The sequence below is a fragment of the Orcinus orca genome, chromosome 9, assembly GCF_937001465.1.
Source record: "Orcinus orca chromosome 9, mOrcOrc1.1, whole genome shotgun sequence".
Lineage (NCBI taxonomy): Eukaryota > Metazoa > Chordata > Mammalia > Artiodactyla > Delphinidae > Orcinus > Orcinus orca.
Genome location: NC_064567.1, coordinates 82,120,279 through 82,140,089, shown reverse-complemented (window position 1 = coordinate 82,140,089; position 19,811 = coordinate 82,120,279). Strand labels below are relative to the sequence as shown.

Here is a 19,811-nt window from a genome sequence, read left to right as displayed (position 1 = left end):
TGACCCCAGGCTCCCCAGCCTAGACCATTGGCATTTAACTTGTCAAAGGACACAACTTAAATATTCCTTCCTGTTCTAGCAATATGTCACTTTCTAAATAAACAAATATTAAGAAATTTATTAATACTTATTATATGATATGTTCTGCCCTAACACTTTACTGGGATGAACTTGGGCAGAGAACTGAGGCAGAGAGAGATTCGATAACTTTCCCATGATAAGACAGTAGGATTGGATTCAAATCCTAGCAGTCTGGCTCCAAAGCCCAAGTATTTATAAACTATACTTTTTTTTTCCCCACTGTGGACACAAGTCTGAATAACTGTCCACAGACATGAATGTATGTACCATGCCTCTTAAAGAGAAAACAAACATGAATTTGCTTGCTGTTTATAAAACATCATAGAAATACACACAGAAACTGAGAACATTGGATCCTTCTGGGGTAGGACTTGCATAAAGGAGAGATAGTAGTGCAAGGAGAGATTTCCAAGTATATCTTTCTGGAAGTTTTGAATTTTGAAATCCAGATGCATTACTTTCACACACAAAAAAAGGATAAATAAATAAAACAGGCAAAAAAAGAACAATTACGAGAGTCAGTAGATTCTACCATGCCAACAAGAAATTGTAAACCCAACATTAAAAAGGAAAATTAAAGACATCCTTGGGGAATTCAACATGTTTTATTTTGCCAGGCACATGATTTCTTCAATATCCAATTAAATAATACTGTGCTAACTACATTTTCTAACAGAGTGAACATTCACTGTAATGACAGTTTCATCATGCTAAAATCTATCCACAAACCTACACTGTTAAAAAAAGTGCATTTCTAGGAAATTTTATGTACAAATGGAAAACATATCAAGTCATCGAACCGTCAAACTACACAAAATAAAACCAACCAATCAACCACCAACATTCAGTATACGTTAACAATATTTTAAGAAAGAAAATTTTCTTTACATTTGGCAGTTTTGTTCAAGAGGGGCTCTATAATTTTAAAAGTAAAATAATAAAAGTATATACAATTTAATAATGTTCAAAATAGAAGATATTAAATAGCACAAATAATGTTACAACACTAAACACCCTATTGTCTATCAGTTTGGGTTTACATGAAGCAAGGGGACCTGTATAGTTTACCCTATCCTCTGCGTCTAAAACAATTTTACTTTCAACTCTGTACATAGAATAGATTGGCCATAAATACAGAAGATGGTTTTGGCTTTATGCACATTTCTATTTGTGCAAGTAGAGTAGAAATAATGACCTACTTGCAAAACAAACTCCTTTAGAGACTACTTTAGAATCATATACATTTGGAACAATAGCTTTTATTTAATAGGTTTTTTTTGAATAAACATTATTTATGTTGTGTTTGTTAACTGCTATTTTTGCCCCATTGAGGCTTCCTCTTATAATATCATAATTTACCACCATTTAAATAATAAACTTTATTCCTAGATTTTGATCAGTGATTACATTCATTTTGACAATGATTTTAGTTCTTGACGCTTTATATTGTAGTGCTTAGGAAGGTAATATATCTACCTTGATTACCTTCTTCATGGCTTGTTAACTACAAATAAAACTTTTGTATTAGATTTTGATTAGGTATGATATAAGTTCTGTTTGCACCTAGAAACATGAAAATGTCTTTAAAACTAAGTAAAATGAAAGAGCAAAAGTTGTGTTTTTAAAAGAAATGTGAGGATATGAAGAAAATTTTTATACTTATCCCATCTAGTTGTTATTTGGAGTAAAAAAAAAAAATCACTTTTAAATTACTCTAATAAAAGGATCCAAACATACAATTAGAAGATAGTTATTTTATTCATCACAAACTTACCACATTTGTATTTATATACCAGTGAACATAATGTACCAACATTCTTTTAAAATAAAGTATGTCTATTTTTGTTCAAATTAGAATTTTTCTCACTTCTCCACAAAATGAGCATCTCTCCAGCATACATGAAAGAGTATTAAAAAAAAAAAAGAACCGGTGACTTAAAAATCAGTATGATATCTGAGGTTGCTAAACAAAAAAAGTGAGTTAATCATTGAAATTAATTATTGAAGTTAAAAATTAGTAACATTTTTAATAAACTTCTGTCAATAAAATTGCATTTTCTACCTTGTTTTTTTCTTTTTTTTTTCCACTTTGATGGTTTCGGTCCTCATATACAAGTTTGATATTTCAAAAGAAATTTCTTCTTATATTTTTTAAAATGCCATACAAACTAGAAAATTAGAATAAACACATTTATCAATTAAATTGTGTAAGATTATATTCTCTGAATCTAGAATAACTTAAATAACTTCCAAAAAAGAAAGTGCTTTTGTTTGGAAGATGATTACATAACAATATAAACTTAAATGCTTCACTGACATAATTCCAATTAAAGATATTAATGGTTAGGTGTTCTTTTATCTTCCTGAAACAAGGGAACAGAGATCAATGACAGATATCAAAAACTGATAATTTTTGCAATCTTAAAAGTAACCAATACTATATTTCACTGGAAGCACATAAACTCCATGTTATCTTTTTATGAAAATCGCTCGTGTTTTAGATTCCCTCTTCCTTGTCTCTTTTCTATTCTACATTTCTTTTGACAACTACTCTGTCACATGCATTTATATAACTTTTACTATGTAAAAATTGTGAACTTGGCATTTGGTCTTGTATACAAATGATTGACAGAACTCTAAACCCTTAAAGCAAGGATGGAAGATCACAGGTTATGGCCCTAGTTCAATTAAGGGATGTAAGAATTCTAGTTTTATAGTCGCCATATTGGTTTTGAAGAAAAGGTAAATAAAGATAAATAAAATCTAGGTTAAGTTAAATATTTCTATGCACCATGAGGACCATGACATGTCTAGTGCTAGTCAATATCATACAAGAAAATGCATACTCATTTCAGTTCATGTAACGTTCACCTTTAGGAGTGAGTAACCACCTTTCTCAGGAATTTCCCATGGGTAAAGCACAAGATTCTTTGCTCAGAAGTTGATCACTGAAGACAGATCATTTACTGATGGAAGCATAAGCCCCATTTAAGAAAACATTATGACTCTGGCAGCTGATTCCTCCTATTTCTACTTTTCCGGCTATTGATGAGAGCCTTTAACTTGCCGTAGTCCCCTCTCATCTTCTGGGATTCTTCTCCGTGTTGATGTTGCTGCCGAGTATCTTTGCAGTACTGATTAATCATCTGCATTTCTGAGTGGCTGAACGCCCCCATGATGTCCTTTGGGTGGAAGGGTAAAGCCCTCACAGAGCTGGCCCAGGTCCATGGAGACCATTTGTCTGTAACAACAGCCACCATTTCGGAATCTAAAACTTTAAAGTTGATCTTGGCTATGGTCTGCTTGAAGCTGTTTTCTGTTGCAATGCAGTGATACAGTCCTTGGTCAGAATTCTGAACAGAGCGGATCAGGAGTCCTTGTGAAGTGGCTATGATTCGCTCATTCAGCTTGACCTAAAAGAGAGATATCAAAGTTCTGAATAGCCAACTCTCTATATCTTCTAAAAAGATATGAGCAACAATACAGAGTGTTAACTTCCTTCTTAGTGGACACAGATTTTTGGTAAGTTCCATTGCCTTTTTTTTTTTTTTTTTTTTTGCTCAGAAACTCTAGTCTCAGCGGTACTGAATCTATTAAAGAGAGGGTGAAGTTATCACTCATATTGCCCAAAATAGCTTAAAGTGCATTCCCTTTGTATAGAAGTTTCTCCACATATAAGCCAGAGTTTGGGATGTTTCTGGAATGTAAATCACAGTCAACATATATAAATGAAATTCACAGATAGTTTAAAATGTCTATTTTATCCTATAGTTCTTGCCTTTTATTGTAACAAAAATACTCACTTATTGAGTAAAAACATGAAGCCACAATTAAAGAGTTGAATTTTGCCTTTTTTTCAATGAATGAATGAATATTCCCTTAACTAAAAATTTTATAAGCAGAGGAAGCATTTTGAACATTATCAAGGGCTTTTTCCTATTATCTAACACAAAGAATGACTAAAAATAAGCTGGAACTCATTATCTTGTAAGTACTCCAAGTGGTTTTACTTTCCAAGGAAAAGTAATAAGAAGCTATGAGGTGAATATTTAATTACTTTACAGGCTTATACTGGAAAAAATATCATTTTCTAGATATAAACTAAATGCTGAAATCCATTTCCTTACAGTTCCCGCTATAGTATTGTCAATGAACACATAAAAACCTAAGTGGTAAGTAGTTCCTTCACATGTATACTCAGGAATGCTCTTTCATTGAGGGAAGAAAGAAATTTGACCCAAAGAAAAATAAGGGAAGGCAAAATATAGTATTGAAATACAAAAAATAGAACAGAACTAGAAAAGAGAGATTAGGAAAAAGTAAGGACAGAAATATATAAAGCAAAATTTTTTATGTTCATTTAATTTTTAAAGTTTAAATGCACCTTGAAAATAGTTTTAAATAATGTAGAAATGCATTCAAAAATAAAAGAAAAGAAAGCCTTTTCCATTTGTGTGAAATTGGGAAAAATTTTGGAGGCCAATTTGATAATATCTATTAGCATGTATATAATATTCAGTGCAGACATTTTATTTCTAGGAATTTATATAGAAGATATACTCATACAAGTATGCAGATATTCATTTACATGATGTTTTTGATAAGAGGAAAAACAAGAAATAATGTAACCAGTAGATAGCTTCAGAAAACTTAAGGTATGTTCATACAGTGGAATACTATGCAGCCAAGAAAAATAAGGCAGTTCCACATGTACTGATATGGTGTGTGTGTGTGTGTGTGTGTGTGTGTGTGTGTTTCTGTGTGTCTGTGTGTATGTATCAGAGAGACAGAGACAGAGAAAGAGAGAGAGGAAAATAGGAAGATTATGGAGACTATTTGGAGGAATATATAATTCTTAGCAGCCTTTGATGTGGAGAAGAAGAGGGCTTTTAGTTTTCACTTATGCTATTCAATATGAACTATTTGCATTTTTCTCTGCATGCTTTTTTTTTACCATTTGTCTTACTTTTCAAAATAAAAGTTCAATATTTGCACACCATTAATATGAGAAATATGTGTATGTTTGCCTAAACTACTAAGGAAGAATTAAGATAAATTTAATTAAGTGTTAATAGTTTATTCAACTAAAGTGAGACTGAGTGGAATTGTGATCTACTTGAATTCTGGACAGAACAGATTTTCGTAATTACATTAGAGTTAATTTTTTCATAGTCTTAAATTATGGCATTCTTCTGTTTTTTGAGATTGGAAGAAAAATCAATATAGTCATATTTGAGTCTCCACATTCTTGAACCTTCTGAAATAGAACATTAGAAATACCATAAAAGTGATAAAATTTATGATCCATTCCCTTTTAAATTTCATTTGATAATTCCTGTGACATCTATTCAAGACTGTATATATTCATTTATTTCAATTTTACATAATAGAAATTACATTCACTCATTATATATTATTCCACTGGACTTTCTACTGAATAAAAGAAAAGCATGTTATCTATGTTAGGTAAGCCCCCGTTTGAGTTTTGGATTTCCAATTCACATACACACATACAGACTTTCTCTGGAAGGATGGTTCATGTCCACATGTCATGTGCTAATCTAAGAATTCCATTTCTGTATGATAATCATCATAGTACTTTATGAATTTTACCCCAGATTACTTTGCAAGGCAATTATTCTTATGCTCCATATCCATTCAAAATAATTTTAAATTAATTAGACTACAGACAATTCAAGACTAATTTGATGACAGATTTGATAGCAAAGAAAATAGGTCTCAAACAATAATTTTTTATGAATGAAAAAACTAAAAAAAAAAATTTAATATCATGGAAATCTGGGGCAAGAAGGGGCCCTGAAGTGCATGGAGCTCATCTTTGATAGTTATGTCTCATCTTATGCAAGTGTTCATCAGCCTATGGTTTAATATTCCAGTGACAGGGGACACAAAATTTCCTAAACAGCTCATAACATCTTTGGATAGGCAGGTCTGAGAATTGGGAAGTATTTTCTCATAAAGAGCCAACATCTGTTTCAGTAATTTTGATGCAATGCCTGTATTCTATATCTTGGGATTGTATCCATTCTACATAGCCCTCATTAATCTAATATGTAGTATGAAAACTGCCTACAATAGAACACACACAAATGCAGAAGGCTCTATTTTCTCTTTGCTACATCAGACTTTATGATGTACTGTTAGTACCACTGCAGGCTAGGCTACTTTAACGGTTTATATATACATATATATTTTTCTTCTTATCCTTTCATTTGTCAGGACAACGTGATATCAATATTATGGAATTCATTATTTATAATATTTCACTCTATGCTGTTTTACAATGTTTTCCTTTTTTTTTTTTTTTTTTTTTTTTTGCGGTACGCGGGCCTCTCACTGTTGTGGCCTCTCCCATTGCGGAGCACAGGCTTCAGATGCGCAGGCTCAGCGGCCATGCTCACGGGCCCAGCCGCTCCGCGGCATGTGAGATCCTCCCGGACCGGGACACGAACCCGTGTACCCTGCATCGACAGGTGGACTCTCAACCACTGTGCCACCAGGGAAGCCCTACAATGTTTTCCTTTTAAAGCAGCTCTTTACAATCAGTGAAAGGTTAATAATATAAGTGTCCTTTTATTTGAAAATCGAGGTTTTTATTACATATCAGTAAATAAAGGCAATGGTCTCATACACAGTGATTCCACATATTACCTAACAAAACCCCAGGAGTTATGAATAATAAAGCAATGGAAACAGATTACCACACAGCAGAAAAATGCTCTTTACCATTTCCTGCTGAGGAAAATTGAACTTTTTTAAAAGCCCCTTTTATCTTGTGAATCACACAAAGCTGTTGTATGAGAACTTAGCTTCTGGATTTGCACACATCTTGTTTCTTTTACAAATGCTACCTCACATCAATACCCCCATCTGAGTGCACAAGCTCTTGTTTTAATCACTGTGTTATCGAGGTGAGCAGGAAGAAAGGATTTCTAATTAATCCGTCAACTCTGTGGACAAAGCATTTTAAAGAAGGTGGCACTTGTCATCCCAGAGACATTAAAGGATGTTCATATGTCTTTCCTTTTCCATTTGATCTGAACCTCACTGAGGGATGGTGATTTAATGCTCTTTCCAAAGCCCTGACTGATTGCTGCTCTGCTGAGTTACTTACCTCTTTCCTTCTGTCCTCGTCTTTCTGTAACAACCACTTGATAGATGCCTGTGGAGACTTAGGGACACACTCAAGGAAAGTGGTGTTATTTTTTACTCCATACTGAACAATTTCAGCTGCATTTCTATATGCTGAAGAGCAAAAATAAAAGGAGAGAGGATGACAATGGAATTCTATTATTTGAATGTTTGTTTCTCTATAAAATTGTGAGCGACTATGGCAAACCCCAAAGGCAGTCTTAATCATTTAACAAGCAGACTATTATACATTGTTTGCCTGGTTTGTTTAAGCTAAAGGCAAGGAGAGAAAGATATAAGGGAATCAGTGTTTATTCAAGAATTACTTTACACGAAGGAATACACTTAATATCATCTTGAACATTTAATTATTATAACATCTTTGTGAATTAAATTTTCTCAGCTTTTCATAGCTGAACAAATTGAGGCTGTGAGTTATGAGGACACATATCCTAGTTAAAGAATCAGTAAGTGCCAGGCAATACTGAAGCCAAGTTCATCCCACCCTTAAACTCCATACTCAGTGTGGTATAGATTAAATTCGGAAAGGCAGAAAAGGCAGAAAGCAAGGTGTGGCCACAGTGGGATGTAATGGTTGAGAAAACGATCTTTGAAATCAGATTTTAGCCGAGGTAAAATCTTGACTTTATCACTACTGGCTGTGTAACCTTAGAGAAGTTATTTAATATCTCTGTGCTTCAGTTTTACTTGGTTCTAAAACAGACATTTTCAGACATTCTTTACTGAAATTCTTAAATTAGGAAGAGTATTTAGTATAATCATGTGGTAGCTTAGACATGGGCAGAATTCTCTTTCATAAAGTGGGAATAGGAATAGACCTTACTTAAGAATAATTTCTTGAGCACTGAAATAATCCATGAAAAAGCACTTAGCTCAGGTTTTGACACAAAGTCAACATTGCTGTTTGTTCATCATTACCTCCGCTGCAAATACTCTTACCACTATGACTGACACTCGGATTTATAAAATACTCAGCAAACAGAGAAATAGTAACCTGGCTTTATTCCCTCAATTAGATGTATGGAACAATTAAGCAAAACGTGTCTCAATTTTCTTCTTGTAGTTAGTGTAGTTAGTGACAAGAATTTCATTCTTTAAATAAAAACAAAAATGCCCAGACTCAAAAAGATTAGCAACAGGAATCTCAGTGTTAACAGTTAACAACAGTACCTCTGTAGCACCTTGGTGAGCCTGGAGGAAGGTCCCTCTGTTGGTGGGGTGGAGGTGGAGGGAGGGGGTCAGTGGGAAAAGTATAATAACATAATATCTCCATGTCAGGATGGGAAGAAAGGAATTAGATTAATTGTAAGATACAAGGCAGGACTGCCAGAAGTAAATGGAATGGTTGTAAACTGTAAAACCAAGGCACTAAAGTACACCCATGTTCAGAGCAGGATAATTCATAATAGCCAACTTTTGGAAGCAGTGCAAGTGTTCATTGATGGATGAGTGGGTAAACAAAATGCGATATATATTATACATACAATGGATTATGTTTTCACCTTAAACAGGAAAAAAAATATTCTGACACATGTTACAACATGAATGAAACCTGAAGAAGACATTAGGCTAAGTGAAATAAGCCATTTACAAAAGGACAAATATTGTATGATTCCACTTATATGAGATATCTAGAGTATTCAGATTCATAGAGACAGAAATTAGAACAGTGGTTGCCAGAAGCTGGGGAAGGGGGAATAGGGAGTTAGTGTTTAATGGTTATGGAGTTTAACTTCGGGATGATGAAAAAGTTGTGGTGTTGGTTGCACAACATTGTGAATGTACTTAATGCCACGGAACTGTGCACTGTAAAATGGTTAAAATAGTAAATTTCGTTATGTAATTTAACACAGTAAAAAACAAAAAACCAAGATGTTATATTTTCTTCAGTGGTAAACAATAAAATAAGTAAATTTTTTTCTTCAGAAAGAAAATAATGTCTAAGAAAATCTATAATTACTATCTTTGTGAAAGACTTACCTACTAACATATCCAAAGTATCTGTGTTCCCGGACTTTTGTTTTACAAAATTCTTAGTATACATACAAATAATATTTAATTTTTAATTACCATATATGAATACCACTAATTTTTTATAGTGAATCTTTCTTTAAAATGACATACTTGAATCTATTACAAGGTTTCCCTTACTGAAATGTGATACTGAGCACTGTTAGTCTTTACCAAGTCTGACCACTTTTAATTACCTTTCAGATTAAATCCTCTGCATTGAGTCAATGGATTTCCATGTCTCACATCTTGTCGTCGGCTCCTCCTATAAAGCACAGAAGTATATACAAGTGACTTAGAATTAACATCGCCAATTATACCACATTTAAAAGACTTCAGTTTAAATTTTGCAACCTTCTGATTGCCTAAGCTTTCATAAAGAAAGGTGGTCTGATTATCTGCATTTTTTTGTTCAATGCTTCCAATACAGTGTGGGTACTTAACCTTGTTTTCAATCTGAATTAATTCAGACTCTCCCCATCTACCACTTGTGATAGATGAACCTCCTATTATGTGTACATCCTGGGTAAATGCTAGATTCCAAGTTAATATTGTAAATTTTTATTTTAGAGACATTCATAGAAAATTTTCTAAGATGATAACTCCAAAGTATAAACTCACTAGCATCTTCCTCCTTATAATTTTTTCTTAAATAAGTACAATTCTCTTACAAAAGTCAATGCTTTCAAACCATTTCCAGAGATACTAAAAAGTTTCCAGAACAAGAGATACAGAGAACATGGATTTTTAGTATAAAGCTAAGCAAAAATTTTCATTTACTAGAATAAGAATTTTCCTTCACGTTTTTATTTTGAAAAATTTCAAGACTACAGAAAAGTGGATATATGAATACAATGAATGATGGTATACCTAGACTCATAAATCGTGTTTTGCCATATTTATTTTTTCTCTCATATGCAAGTATATGTCATGTATATACTGTGTATGCACATATATGAAAATCTTTGGAAAATAAGTTGCAGACATGATAATTTTACACCCTTAAATGTATGTGTCTTCTAAGAATAAGTAATTTCTGTACATAAGAACAATATCATTATTATACTAAAGATATCAATATTTATTTAATAATACTATATAATACACATTTTATATTAAAATTTCACTACTTGTCCCCAAAATATCCCTTATGAAGTTTTTAAAGTTTATTCAGGATCCAATCAAGGTTCACTCAGGGTATTTAGTTGTTACATATCACCAACTTAAGCATTTCAAAAATTTAGTTACATCCTTTGTAAGTTGGTCATTATTTAAATTAAAGTTACTTGCAAACTATTTAATTTCTTGTCTTAGATTCACTTACATATTAGCTTCAATTGTATTACATAGTGCAACAAATCAAAATAGAGCAACTGAAATTCTCTTAGCAATGAATCGTGGACATGAACATGGTTATTAGAGAGAAGAAAGGCAACACTCTTCGAACATTGGGAGTACAGGGGTAGATCAGTTGTTTATTATCAGTGCTGAAAAGTATATATGGATAAGCATACCACTTAATTGGGTTAGTTAAGTCTCTTAATATTTTTAACCTTAATGATAAATTAAAATATTCAGTAAGAAGAAGGGAAATATTAAAATCACACTGGGTTTATAAAATTTGCAAAGCAAAATGAACCTCAAAGTCAATGATAATGAAAAAAATTATTTTAAGGTTACAGCAAATAGTTAATAGTTTAAATAATCAAGGGATTATATACATCTATTTATGAAAATATGAGTACAATTTTTGTGTCATTTAAGTATTGTTTCTCCCAAAAAGCCACATGATGCTTATTCAATTGTATATTTCTTTACAATCACACACACACAAACTAGTGGAAGTCACTCTTGTCTCAGAAATTAAGATTAATACTGTATTTTAGAATAGATCCTATGTCAGGTTTTTACTGCATTGTATTTGCTATATTTTGAAGTCACAGCATTATTTACTACCAGCTAACTTGTGAGCGTATATTATATGAGAACCATATGACAGTTCTTATGGCTGAACTGGTCATTTTCAGCCATCTAGACAAGCAATATCACTCACAATGGTTAAACTTATTGTCCTGTGATCAGCACTGTGTTACGGTTTACTCAAGTACATGAACCTCCAAGCTGGGCGATCTGAATTTGCAGTATCACATAGCTTCCAGACATTCAAATACCATTCAAATACCATTGTTATGGCTTGGCTTAAATGATGAAAACAACAAGGCAGCCATCTGAGCTTTCTATATGTGTCGATTCCCTTTCAGGCATTTGTATAGCATTGTGAAAGCATGAGGGTAGACAGTCATATTATATTGCATTTAGGATTGGGGATTTGGCTCAAGTTGCCAATGTTTCTGCCATTATAGTCTATTCTTTTGGATAAACAATGAAATCATCTACTTCTTGTGTAAAAAAGCAGATATTTACTTTAAGGATGAACTGATTATCTTGTCTTAAAGTTTCCAACTTCATGTCTGAATCCATAATAAATAACATTTGAGATTAAATTGTAATATTTGATACAGATGCACAAATAAAGGTAGTTGAGGGTGAAGAGGAAAAATGCTTATGTTGTTTACTATGAAAAAACTTTTTTTAAAAAAGAGAAACTACCGAGCCAATGATACTTAACAACTCTATTATGTCAAAATATAACCTCCATTGACTTCCAAGTGTAACTGTACTTCTTTGTTTCCATACAAAGAACATGTTTTTGTTTTTCATTCCTATGAATTCCTCTACATGATCCTTGTGTTCCAGTTAGATAGTGCAATCGAAATAAAACCAGGTAAGTTAACACTATTAAAGAAAATGAAAAATACTCCAAATGATCATTTTCATATTACTATTTAATCTCTAAAGAAAACAAATGCTACATATGGGAATTTTACAAACAGCAGCAAACATGTTTTGTATTCACTATAACTGTATGCTTAAAAAAGTTTGGGAATAATTTGGAGAATTTAAATAGTATAGATAGTTTTTTTTTGTTGTTGTTTGTTTGTTTTGCGGTACGCGGGCCTCTCACTGTTATGGCCTCTCCCGTTGTGGAGCACAGGCTCCAGATGCACAGGCTCAGCAGCCATGGCTCACAGGCCTAGCCACTCCGCGGCACGTGGGATCTTCCCAGACCGGGGCACGAACCCGTGTCCCTTGCATCGGCAGGCGGACTCTCAACCACTGCACCACCAGGGAAGCCCATATAGATAGTTTTAATGAAACTCCCAGTATGCTAGCCAAAGACAGGTAAGCGTAGGCCAAGGAATACCTTATATATGTGTGTATATGTACACACACACACACAAGTCAAAACCACAATAAGATATCACCTCACACCTATTAGAATGGATATATATATATATGTGTGTATATATATATATACAGTATTGTTTTGGATCTCTGTGATAGAATTAAGACACTGCTAGAGGTATCAAGATAGCTCCTTAAATCCTTAGTTTCTTTTTCAGCCCATGATACATGTTTTTTTTCCTATCTGTACTTGAAAAACTGTGGTATAATTGACATATAACATTATATTAGTTTCAGGTGTACAGTTTCATATTTATATATATTGCAAAATGATCACCACAGTAAGTCTAGTTAACATCTGTCACCTTACATAGTCAATTACAAAAGGGTTTTTTTTTCCTATGATGAGGACTTTTAAGATCTACTCTCCTAGCAACTTTCAAATATGCACTACAGTATTATTAAGCAGTCACCATGCTTTACCTTACATACCCATGACAATTATTTTGTAACTGGAAGTCTGTACCTTCTGACCCCCTTTTGCCCATTTTTCCCACCACCACCACCCCTACCTCTGGCAACCACAAATTTGTTCTCTGTATCTATGAGCTCGCTTTTGTTGTTGTTTTTAAAATTCCACATAAAAGTGAGATCACACAGTATTTGTCTTTCTCTGTCTGACTTATTTTCCTTAGCATAATGCCCTCAAGGTCCAACCATGTTGTCAGAAATGGCAAGATTCCATCATTTTTTATGGCTGAAGAGTATTCCATTGTGTGTGTGTATGTAAGTATGTACCTATCAATCTATCTATCTATCTATTTATCTACCATATCTTCTTTATTCATTCATCCACTGATGGACACTTGGGTTGTTTTCATGTGTTTGCTATTGAAAATAATGTTGCAATAAACATGTGGGAGCATATATCTTTTTGAATTAGTGTTTTTGTTTTCTTTGGATAAGTACCCACAAGTGGAATTGTTGGATTGCATGGTAGTTCTATTTTTATTTTTTTCGGGAACCTATACACTTTGCCACAGTGGGTGCACCAATTTACATTCACATCAACAGTTCACAAGGGTTCCCTTTCTTCCACATCCACGGTAACACTCGTTATTTTTTGACTTTTTGATGATAGCCATTCTAACAGGTATGAGGTGATAACTCACTGTGGTTTTTGATTTGCATTTCTCTAATGATTAGTGATTCTGAACATCTTTTCATGTGCCCCTTGTTTATCTGTATGTCTTCTTGGAAAATGTCTGTTCAGATCTTCTGACCATTTTTAATCAAATTATTTGTATTTTTGCTATTGAGTGGTATGAATTCTTTATACTTTTTTTTAATAGATCTTTATTGGAGTATAATTGCTTCACAATACTGTGTTAGTTTCTGTTGCACAACAAAGCGAATCAGCCATATGCATACACATGTCCCCATATCCCCTCCCTCTTGAGGCTCCCACCCCTCTTCCCTATCCCACCCCCTCTAGGTCATTGCAAACCACTGAGCCGATCTCCTTGTGCTATGCTGCTGCTTCCCATCAGCCAACTATTTCACATTCGGTAGTGTATATATGTTGATGCTACTCTCACGTCGCCCCAGCTTCACCCTCTGACCCCATGTCCTTAAGTCCATTTTCTATATCTACCTCTTTATTTCTGCCCTGAAACTAGGTTCGTCAGTACCATTTTTTTTTTTTTTTAGATTCCACATATATACGTTAACATAAGGTATTTGTTTTTCTCTTTCTGACTTGCTTCACTCTATATGACAGACTCTAGGTCCATCCACCTCACTACAAATAATTCAATTTCATTTCTTTTTATGGCTGAGTAATATTCCATTGTATATATGTGCCACATCTCCTTATCCATTCATCTGTGGATGGACATGTAGGTTGCTTCCATGTCCTGGCTATTGTAAATAGTGCTGCAATGAACATTGTGGTACATGTCTCTTTTTGAATTATGGTTTTCTCAGGGTATATGCCCAGTAGTGGGATTGCTGGGTCATATGGTGGTTCTATTTTTATTATTTTAAGGAACCCCCATACTGTTCTCCATAGTGGCTGTATCAGTTTACATTCCCACCAGCAGTGCAGGAGGGTTCCCTTTTCTCTACACCCTCTGCAGCATTTGTTGTTTGTAGATTTTCTGATGATGCCCATTCTAACCAGTGTGAGGTGATACCTCATTGTAGTTTTGATTTGCACTTCTCTAATAATTAGTGATGTTGAACATCGTTCCATGTGCCTCTTGGCCATCTGTATGTCTTCCTTGGAGAAATGTCTATTTAGATCTTCCGCCAATTTTTTAACTGGATTGTTTGTTTTTTGATATTGAGCTCCATGAGCTGTTTGTATATTTTGGAGACTACTCGTTTGTCTGTTGTTTCATTTGCAAATATTTTCTCCCATTCTGAGGGTTCTCTTTTTGTCTTGTTTATAGTTTCCTTTGCTGTGCAAAAGCTTTTAAGTTTTATTAGGTCCCATTTGTTTATTTTTGTTTTTATTTCCATTACTCTAGGAGGTGTGTCAAAAAAGATCTTGCTGTGGTTTATGTCAAAGAGTGTTTTTCCTATGTTTTCCCTAAGAGTTTTATAGTATCTGGTCTTACATTTAAGTCTTTAATCCATTTTGAGTTTATTATTGTGTATGGTGTTAGGGAGTGTTCTAATTTCATTCTTTTACATGTAGCTTTCCAGTTTCCCCAGCACCACTTATTGAAGAGACTGTCTTTTCTCCATTGTATATCCTTGCCTCCTTTGTCATAGACTAGTTGACCATAGGTACATGGGTTTATCTCTGGGCTTTCTATCTTGTTCCATTGATCTATGTTTCTGTTTTTGTGCCAGTACCATACTGTCTTGATTGCTGTAGCTTCGTGGTATAGTTTGAAGTCAGGGAGCCTGATTCCTCCAACTCCCTTTTTCTTTCTCAAGATTGCTTTGGCTATTCAGGGTCTTTTCTATTTCCATACAAATTGTAAAAATTTTTGTTCTAATTCTGTGAAGAATGCCATTGGTAGTTCAATAGGGATTGCATTGAATCTGTAGATTGCTTTGGATAGTACAGTCATTTTCATAATATTGATTCTTCCAATCCAAGAACATGGTATATTTCTCCATTTGTTTTTGTCATCTTTGATTTCTTTCTTCAGTGTTTTACAGTTTTCTGAGCACAAGTCTTTTGCCTCCTTAGGCAGTTTATTCCTAGGTATTTTATTCTTTTTGTTGCAGTGATGAATGGGATTGTTTCCTTACTTTCTCTTTCTGATTTTTCATTGTTGGTGTGTAAGAATGCCAGATATTTCTGTGCATTAATTTTGTATCCTGCAACCTTAGCAGATTCATGATTAGTTCTAGTAGTTTTCTGGTGGCATCTTTAGGATTTTCTATGTATAGTATCATGTCATCAGCAAACAGTAACAGGTTTACTTCTTCTTTTCCAATTTGTATTCCTTTTATTTCTTTTTCTTCTCTGATTGCTGTGGCTGGGACTTCCAAAACTATGTTGAATAAGAGTGGTGAGAGTGGACACCCTTATCTCATACCTGATCTTAGTGGAAATGCTTTCAATTTTTCACCATTGAGTATGATGTTTGCTGTGGGTTTGTCATATATGGCCTTTATTATGTTGAGGTAGGTTCCCTCTATGCCCATTTTCTGGAGAGCATTTATCATAAATGATGTTGAATTGTGTCAAAAGCTTTTACTGCATCTATTGAGACGATCATATGGTTTTTATTCCTTAATTTGTTAATGTGGTGTATCACATTGATTGATTTGCGTATATTGAAGAATCCTTGCATCCCTGTGATAAATCCCACTTGATCATGGTGTATGATCCGTTTAATGTGTTATTGGATTCTGTTTTCTAGTATTTTGTCCAGGATTTTTGCATCTATGTTCATCAGTGATATTGGTCTATAATTTTCTTTTTTTGTGATATCTTTTTCTGGTTTTGTATCAGGGTGATGGTGGCTTCATAGAATGAATTTGGGAGTGTTTCTCCCTCTGCAATTTTTTGGAAGAGTTTGAGAAGGTTAGGTGTTAGCTCTTCTCTAAAAGTTTGATAGATTTCTCCTGTGAAGCCATCTGGTCCTGGACTTTTGTTTGTTGGAAGATTTTTAATTACGGTTTCAATTTCATTACTTGTGATAGTTCTTTTTATATTTTCTTATTCTTCCTGGTTCAGTCTTGGAAAATTGTACCTTTCCAAGAATTTGTCCATTTCCTTGTGGTTGTCCATTTTATTGGCATATAGTTGTTTGTAGTAGTCTCTATAATCCTTTGTATTTCTGCAGTGTCAGTTGTGATTTCTCCTTTTTCACTTCTATTTTTATTGACTTACTTCCTCTCCCTTTTTTTCTTGATGAGTCTAGCTAAGGGTTTATCAATTTTATCTTCTCAGAGAACCAACTTTTAGTTTTATTGATCTTTGCTATTGTTTTCTTCATTTCTGTTTCATTTATTTCTGATCTGATCTTTATGATTTCTTTCCTTCTACTGACTTTAGGTTTTCTTTGTTCTTCTTTCTCTAGTTGTTTTAAGTGTAAGGTTAGATTGTTTATTTGAGATTTTTCTTGTTTCTTGAGGTGAGATTGTATTGCTATAAACTTCTCTCTTAGAACTGCTTTTGCTGTGGCCCATAGGTTTTGGGTTGTCGTGTTTTCATTATCATTTGTTTCTATGTATTTTTTTATTTCTTCTTTGATTTCTTCAGTGATCTCTTGGTTATTTAGTAGCGCACTGTTTAGCCTCCATGTATTTGTGTTCTTTACATTTTTTTCCTGTAATTGATTTCCAATCTCATAGCATTGTGGTCAGAAAAGATGCTCGATATGATTTCAATTTTCTTAAATTTTCCAAGTCTTGATTTGAGACCCAAGATATGATCTATCCTGGACAATGTTCTATGTGCACTTGAGAAGAAAGTGTATTCTGCCACTTTTGGGTGGAATGTTCTATAAATATCAGCTAGATCTATCTGGTCTATTGTGTCATTTAAAGCTTGTATTTCCTTATTTATTTTCTGTTTGGATGATCTGTCCATTGGTGTAAGTGGGGTGTTAAAGTCCCTTACTATTATTGTGTTACTGTTGATTTCTCCTTTCATGGTTGTTAAGCATTTGCCTTAAGTATTGAGGTGCTCCTATGTTGGGTGCATAAACATTTATAATTGTTATATCTTCTTCTTGGATTGATCCTTTGATCATTATGTAGTGTCCCTCCTTATCTCTTGTAACAGTCTTTATTGTAAAGTATATTTTATCTGATATGAGTATTGCTACTCCAGCTTTCTCTTGATTTCCATTTTCATGGAATATCTTTTTCCATCTCTTCACTTTCAGTCTGTATATGTCCCTAGGTCTGAAGTGGGTCTCTTGTAGACAGCATATATATAGGTCATGTTTTTGTATCCTTTCAGCCAGTCTGTGTCTTTTGGTTGGGTCATTTAATCCATTTACATTCAAGGTTATTATTGATACATATGTTCCTATGACCATTTTCTTAATTGTTTTGGGTTTGTTTTTGTGGGTCTTTTTCTTTTCTTGTGTTTCCTGCTCAGAGAAGTTTCTTTAGCATTTGTTCTAAAGCTGGTTTCGTGGTGCTGAATTCTCTTAGCTTTTGCTTTCTGAAAAGCTTTTCATTTCTGCATCGAATCTGAAGGAGATCCTTTCTGGGTAGAGTAATCTTGATTGTAGGTTTTTCTCTTTCATCACTTTAAGTATATCCTGCCACTCCCTTCTGTCCTGCAGAGTTTCTGCTGAAAAATGAGCTGATAACTTTATGGGGATTCCTTTGTATGTTGTTTTTTTGTTTTTTCCTTGCTGCTTTTAATATTTTTTCTTTGAATTTAATTTTTGTTGGTTTGATTAATATGTGTCTTGGTGTATCTTTCCTAGGGTTTATCCTGTATGGGAGTCTCTGTGCTTCCTGGACTTGGGTGACTATTACCTTTCCCATGTTAGGGAAGTTTTCAACTATAATCTCTTCAAATATTTTCTCAGACCCTTTCTTTTTTTTTTTCTTCTTCTGGGACCCTTATAATTTGAATGTTGGTGTGTTTAGTGCTGTCCTGGAGGTCTCTGAGATTGTCTTCAATTCTTTTCATTCTTTTTTCTTTATTCTGCTCCTTGGAAGTTATTTCCACAATTTTGTCTTTCAGCTCACTTATTCGTTCTTCTGCCTCAGTTATTCCGTTATTGATTCCTTCTAGTGCATTTTTCAATTCAGTTATTGTGTTGTTCATCTCTGTTTGTTTGTTCTTTAGTTCTTCTAGATCTTTGTTAAACATTGCTTATATTTTCTCAATCCGTGCCTCCATTCTATTTCTGAGATTCTGGATCATCTTTACTATCATTACTCTGAATTCTTTTTCAGGTAGATTGCCTATTTCCTCTTCATTTATTTGGTCTTGTAGGTTTTTACCTTGCTCCTTCATTTGTGACATATATTTTTGCTGTGTCATTTTTTTTTTTTTTATGAGTGGGATTGTGTTCCTATCTTACTGGTTGTTTGGCCTGAGGCTTCCAACACTGGAGTTTTTCGGCTATTGGGTAGAGCTGGGTCTTGGTGCTGAGACAAGGAACTCTGCGAGACCTCACTCTGATGAATATTCCCTAGGATCTGAGGTTCTCTGTTAGTCCAGTTGTTCGGACTCAGAGCTCCCACTGCAGGAGCTTTGGCCCAACCCTGGGTTTGTGAACCAAGATCCCGCAAAACACCTGGGGTGGCAAAAAAAAAAAAGAATAATAGCAAAGTAAAAAATAAAATTAGACTAGGAAACTAACAGATATGTTAGGAAGAATATAAAAGTAAAAATGTAGATGAATCAACAACTGGAAGGTACATTAGTACCACAATAGTAAAAAAGAGGAGGAGGGAAAAGAAAAAAAATGGGGGGGGGAAGGCCTTGGCTGTGGAAGGCAGGGCCTAAGCAAGGGCGAGGTTTGGGCGGTGGGTGGGGCCAAACCTCGCCCTTGCTTAGGCCCTGCCTTCCACAGCCAAGGCTGGAAAAGTCCCTGGGGGCTGTGGGGGTGTGGGGCTTAGGCTCAATGGAACAGAAGGGGCCCAGGTGTGCCCCCCACCCCTGTTCTCAGAGGGCGGGGGACCTCACCTGGGATCCCAGCAGGCTTCTTGGGCATGAGTGGGCAGGGAAATGCCGTCCTCTCGTCTCCTGCTCCTCTGGTCTGGGAGGGCCCCTCCTGCCTGCCTCTCCTGATCTCCTTGGCCTCAGGGGCACAGATCCTATCTGGCTTCCACTTCTTCTATCCCCTCAGTCCCCCTACGTC

General features: G+C 34.5%; 1 protein-coding gene across 1 annotated transcript in view; it reads right to left on the bottom strand.

Annotated features, from left to right (window-relative positions):
- Nucleotides 1–667: 667 nt before the first annotated feature.
- The window catches only part of SEMA3C (semaphorin 3C), a 191,157-nt gene continuing 172,013 nt past the window's right edge, over nucleotides 668–19,811 (bottom strand). Inside the window, exons 16-18 of the mRNA XM_004263410.3 lie at nucleotides 9,462–9,529; nucleotides 7,217–7,347; nucleotides 668–3,494 (exon numbers count right to left, since the gene is read on the bottom strand). Of these exons, the coding sequence (XP_004263458.1) occupies nucleotides 3,081–3,494; nucleotides 7,217–7,347; nucleotides 9,462–9,529 (613 nt within the window). The 3' untranslated portion in view covers nucleotides 668–3,080. The remainder of the gene's footprint in view (nucleotides 3,495–7,216; nucleotides 7,348–9,461; nucleotides 9,530–19,811) is intronic.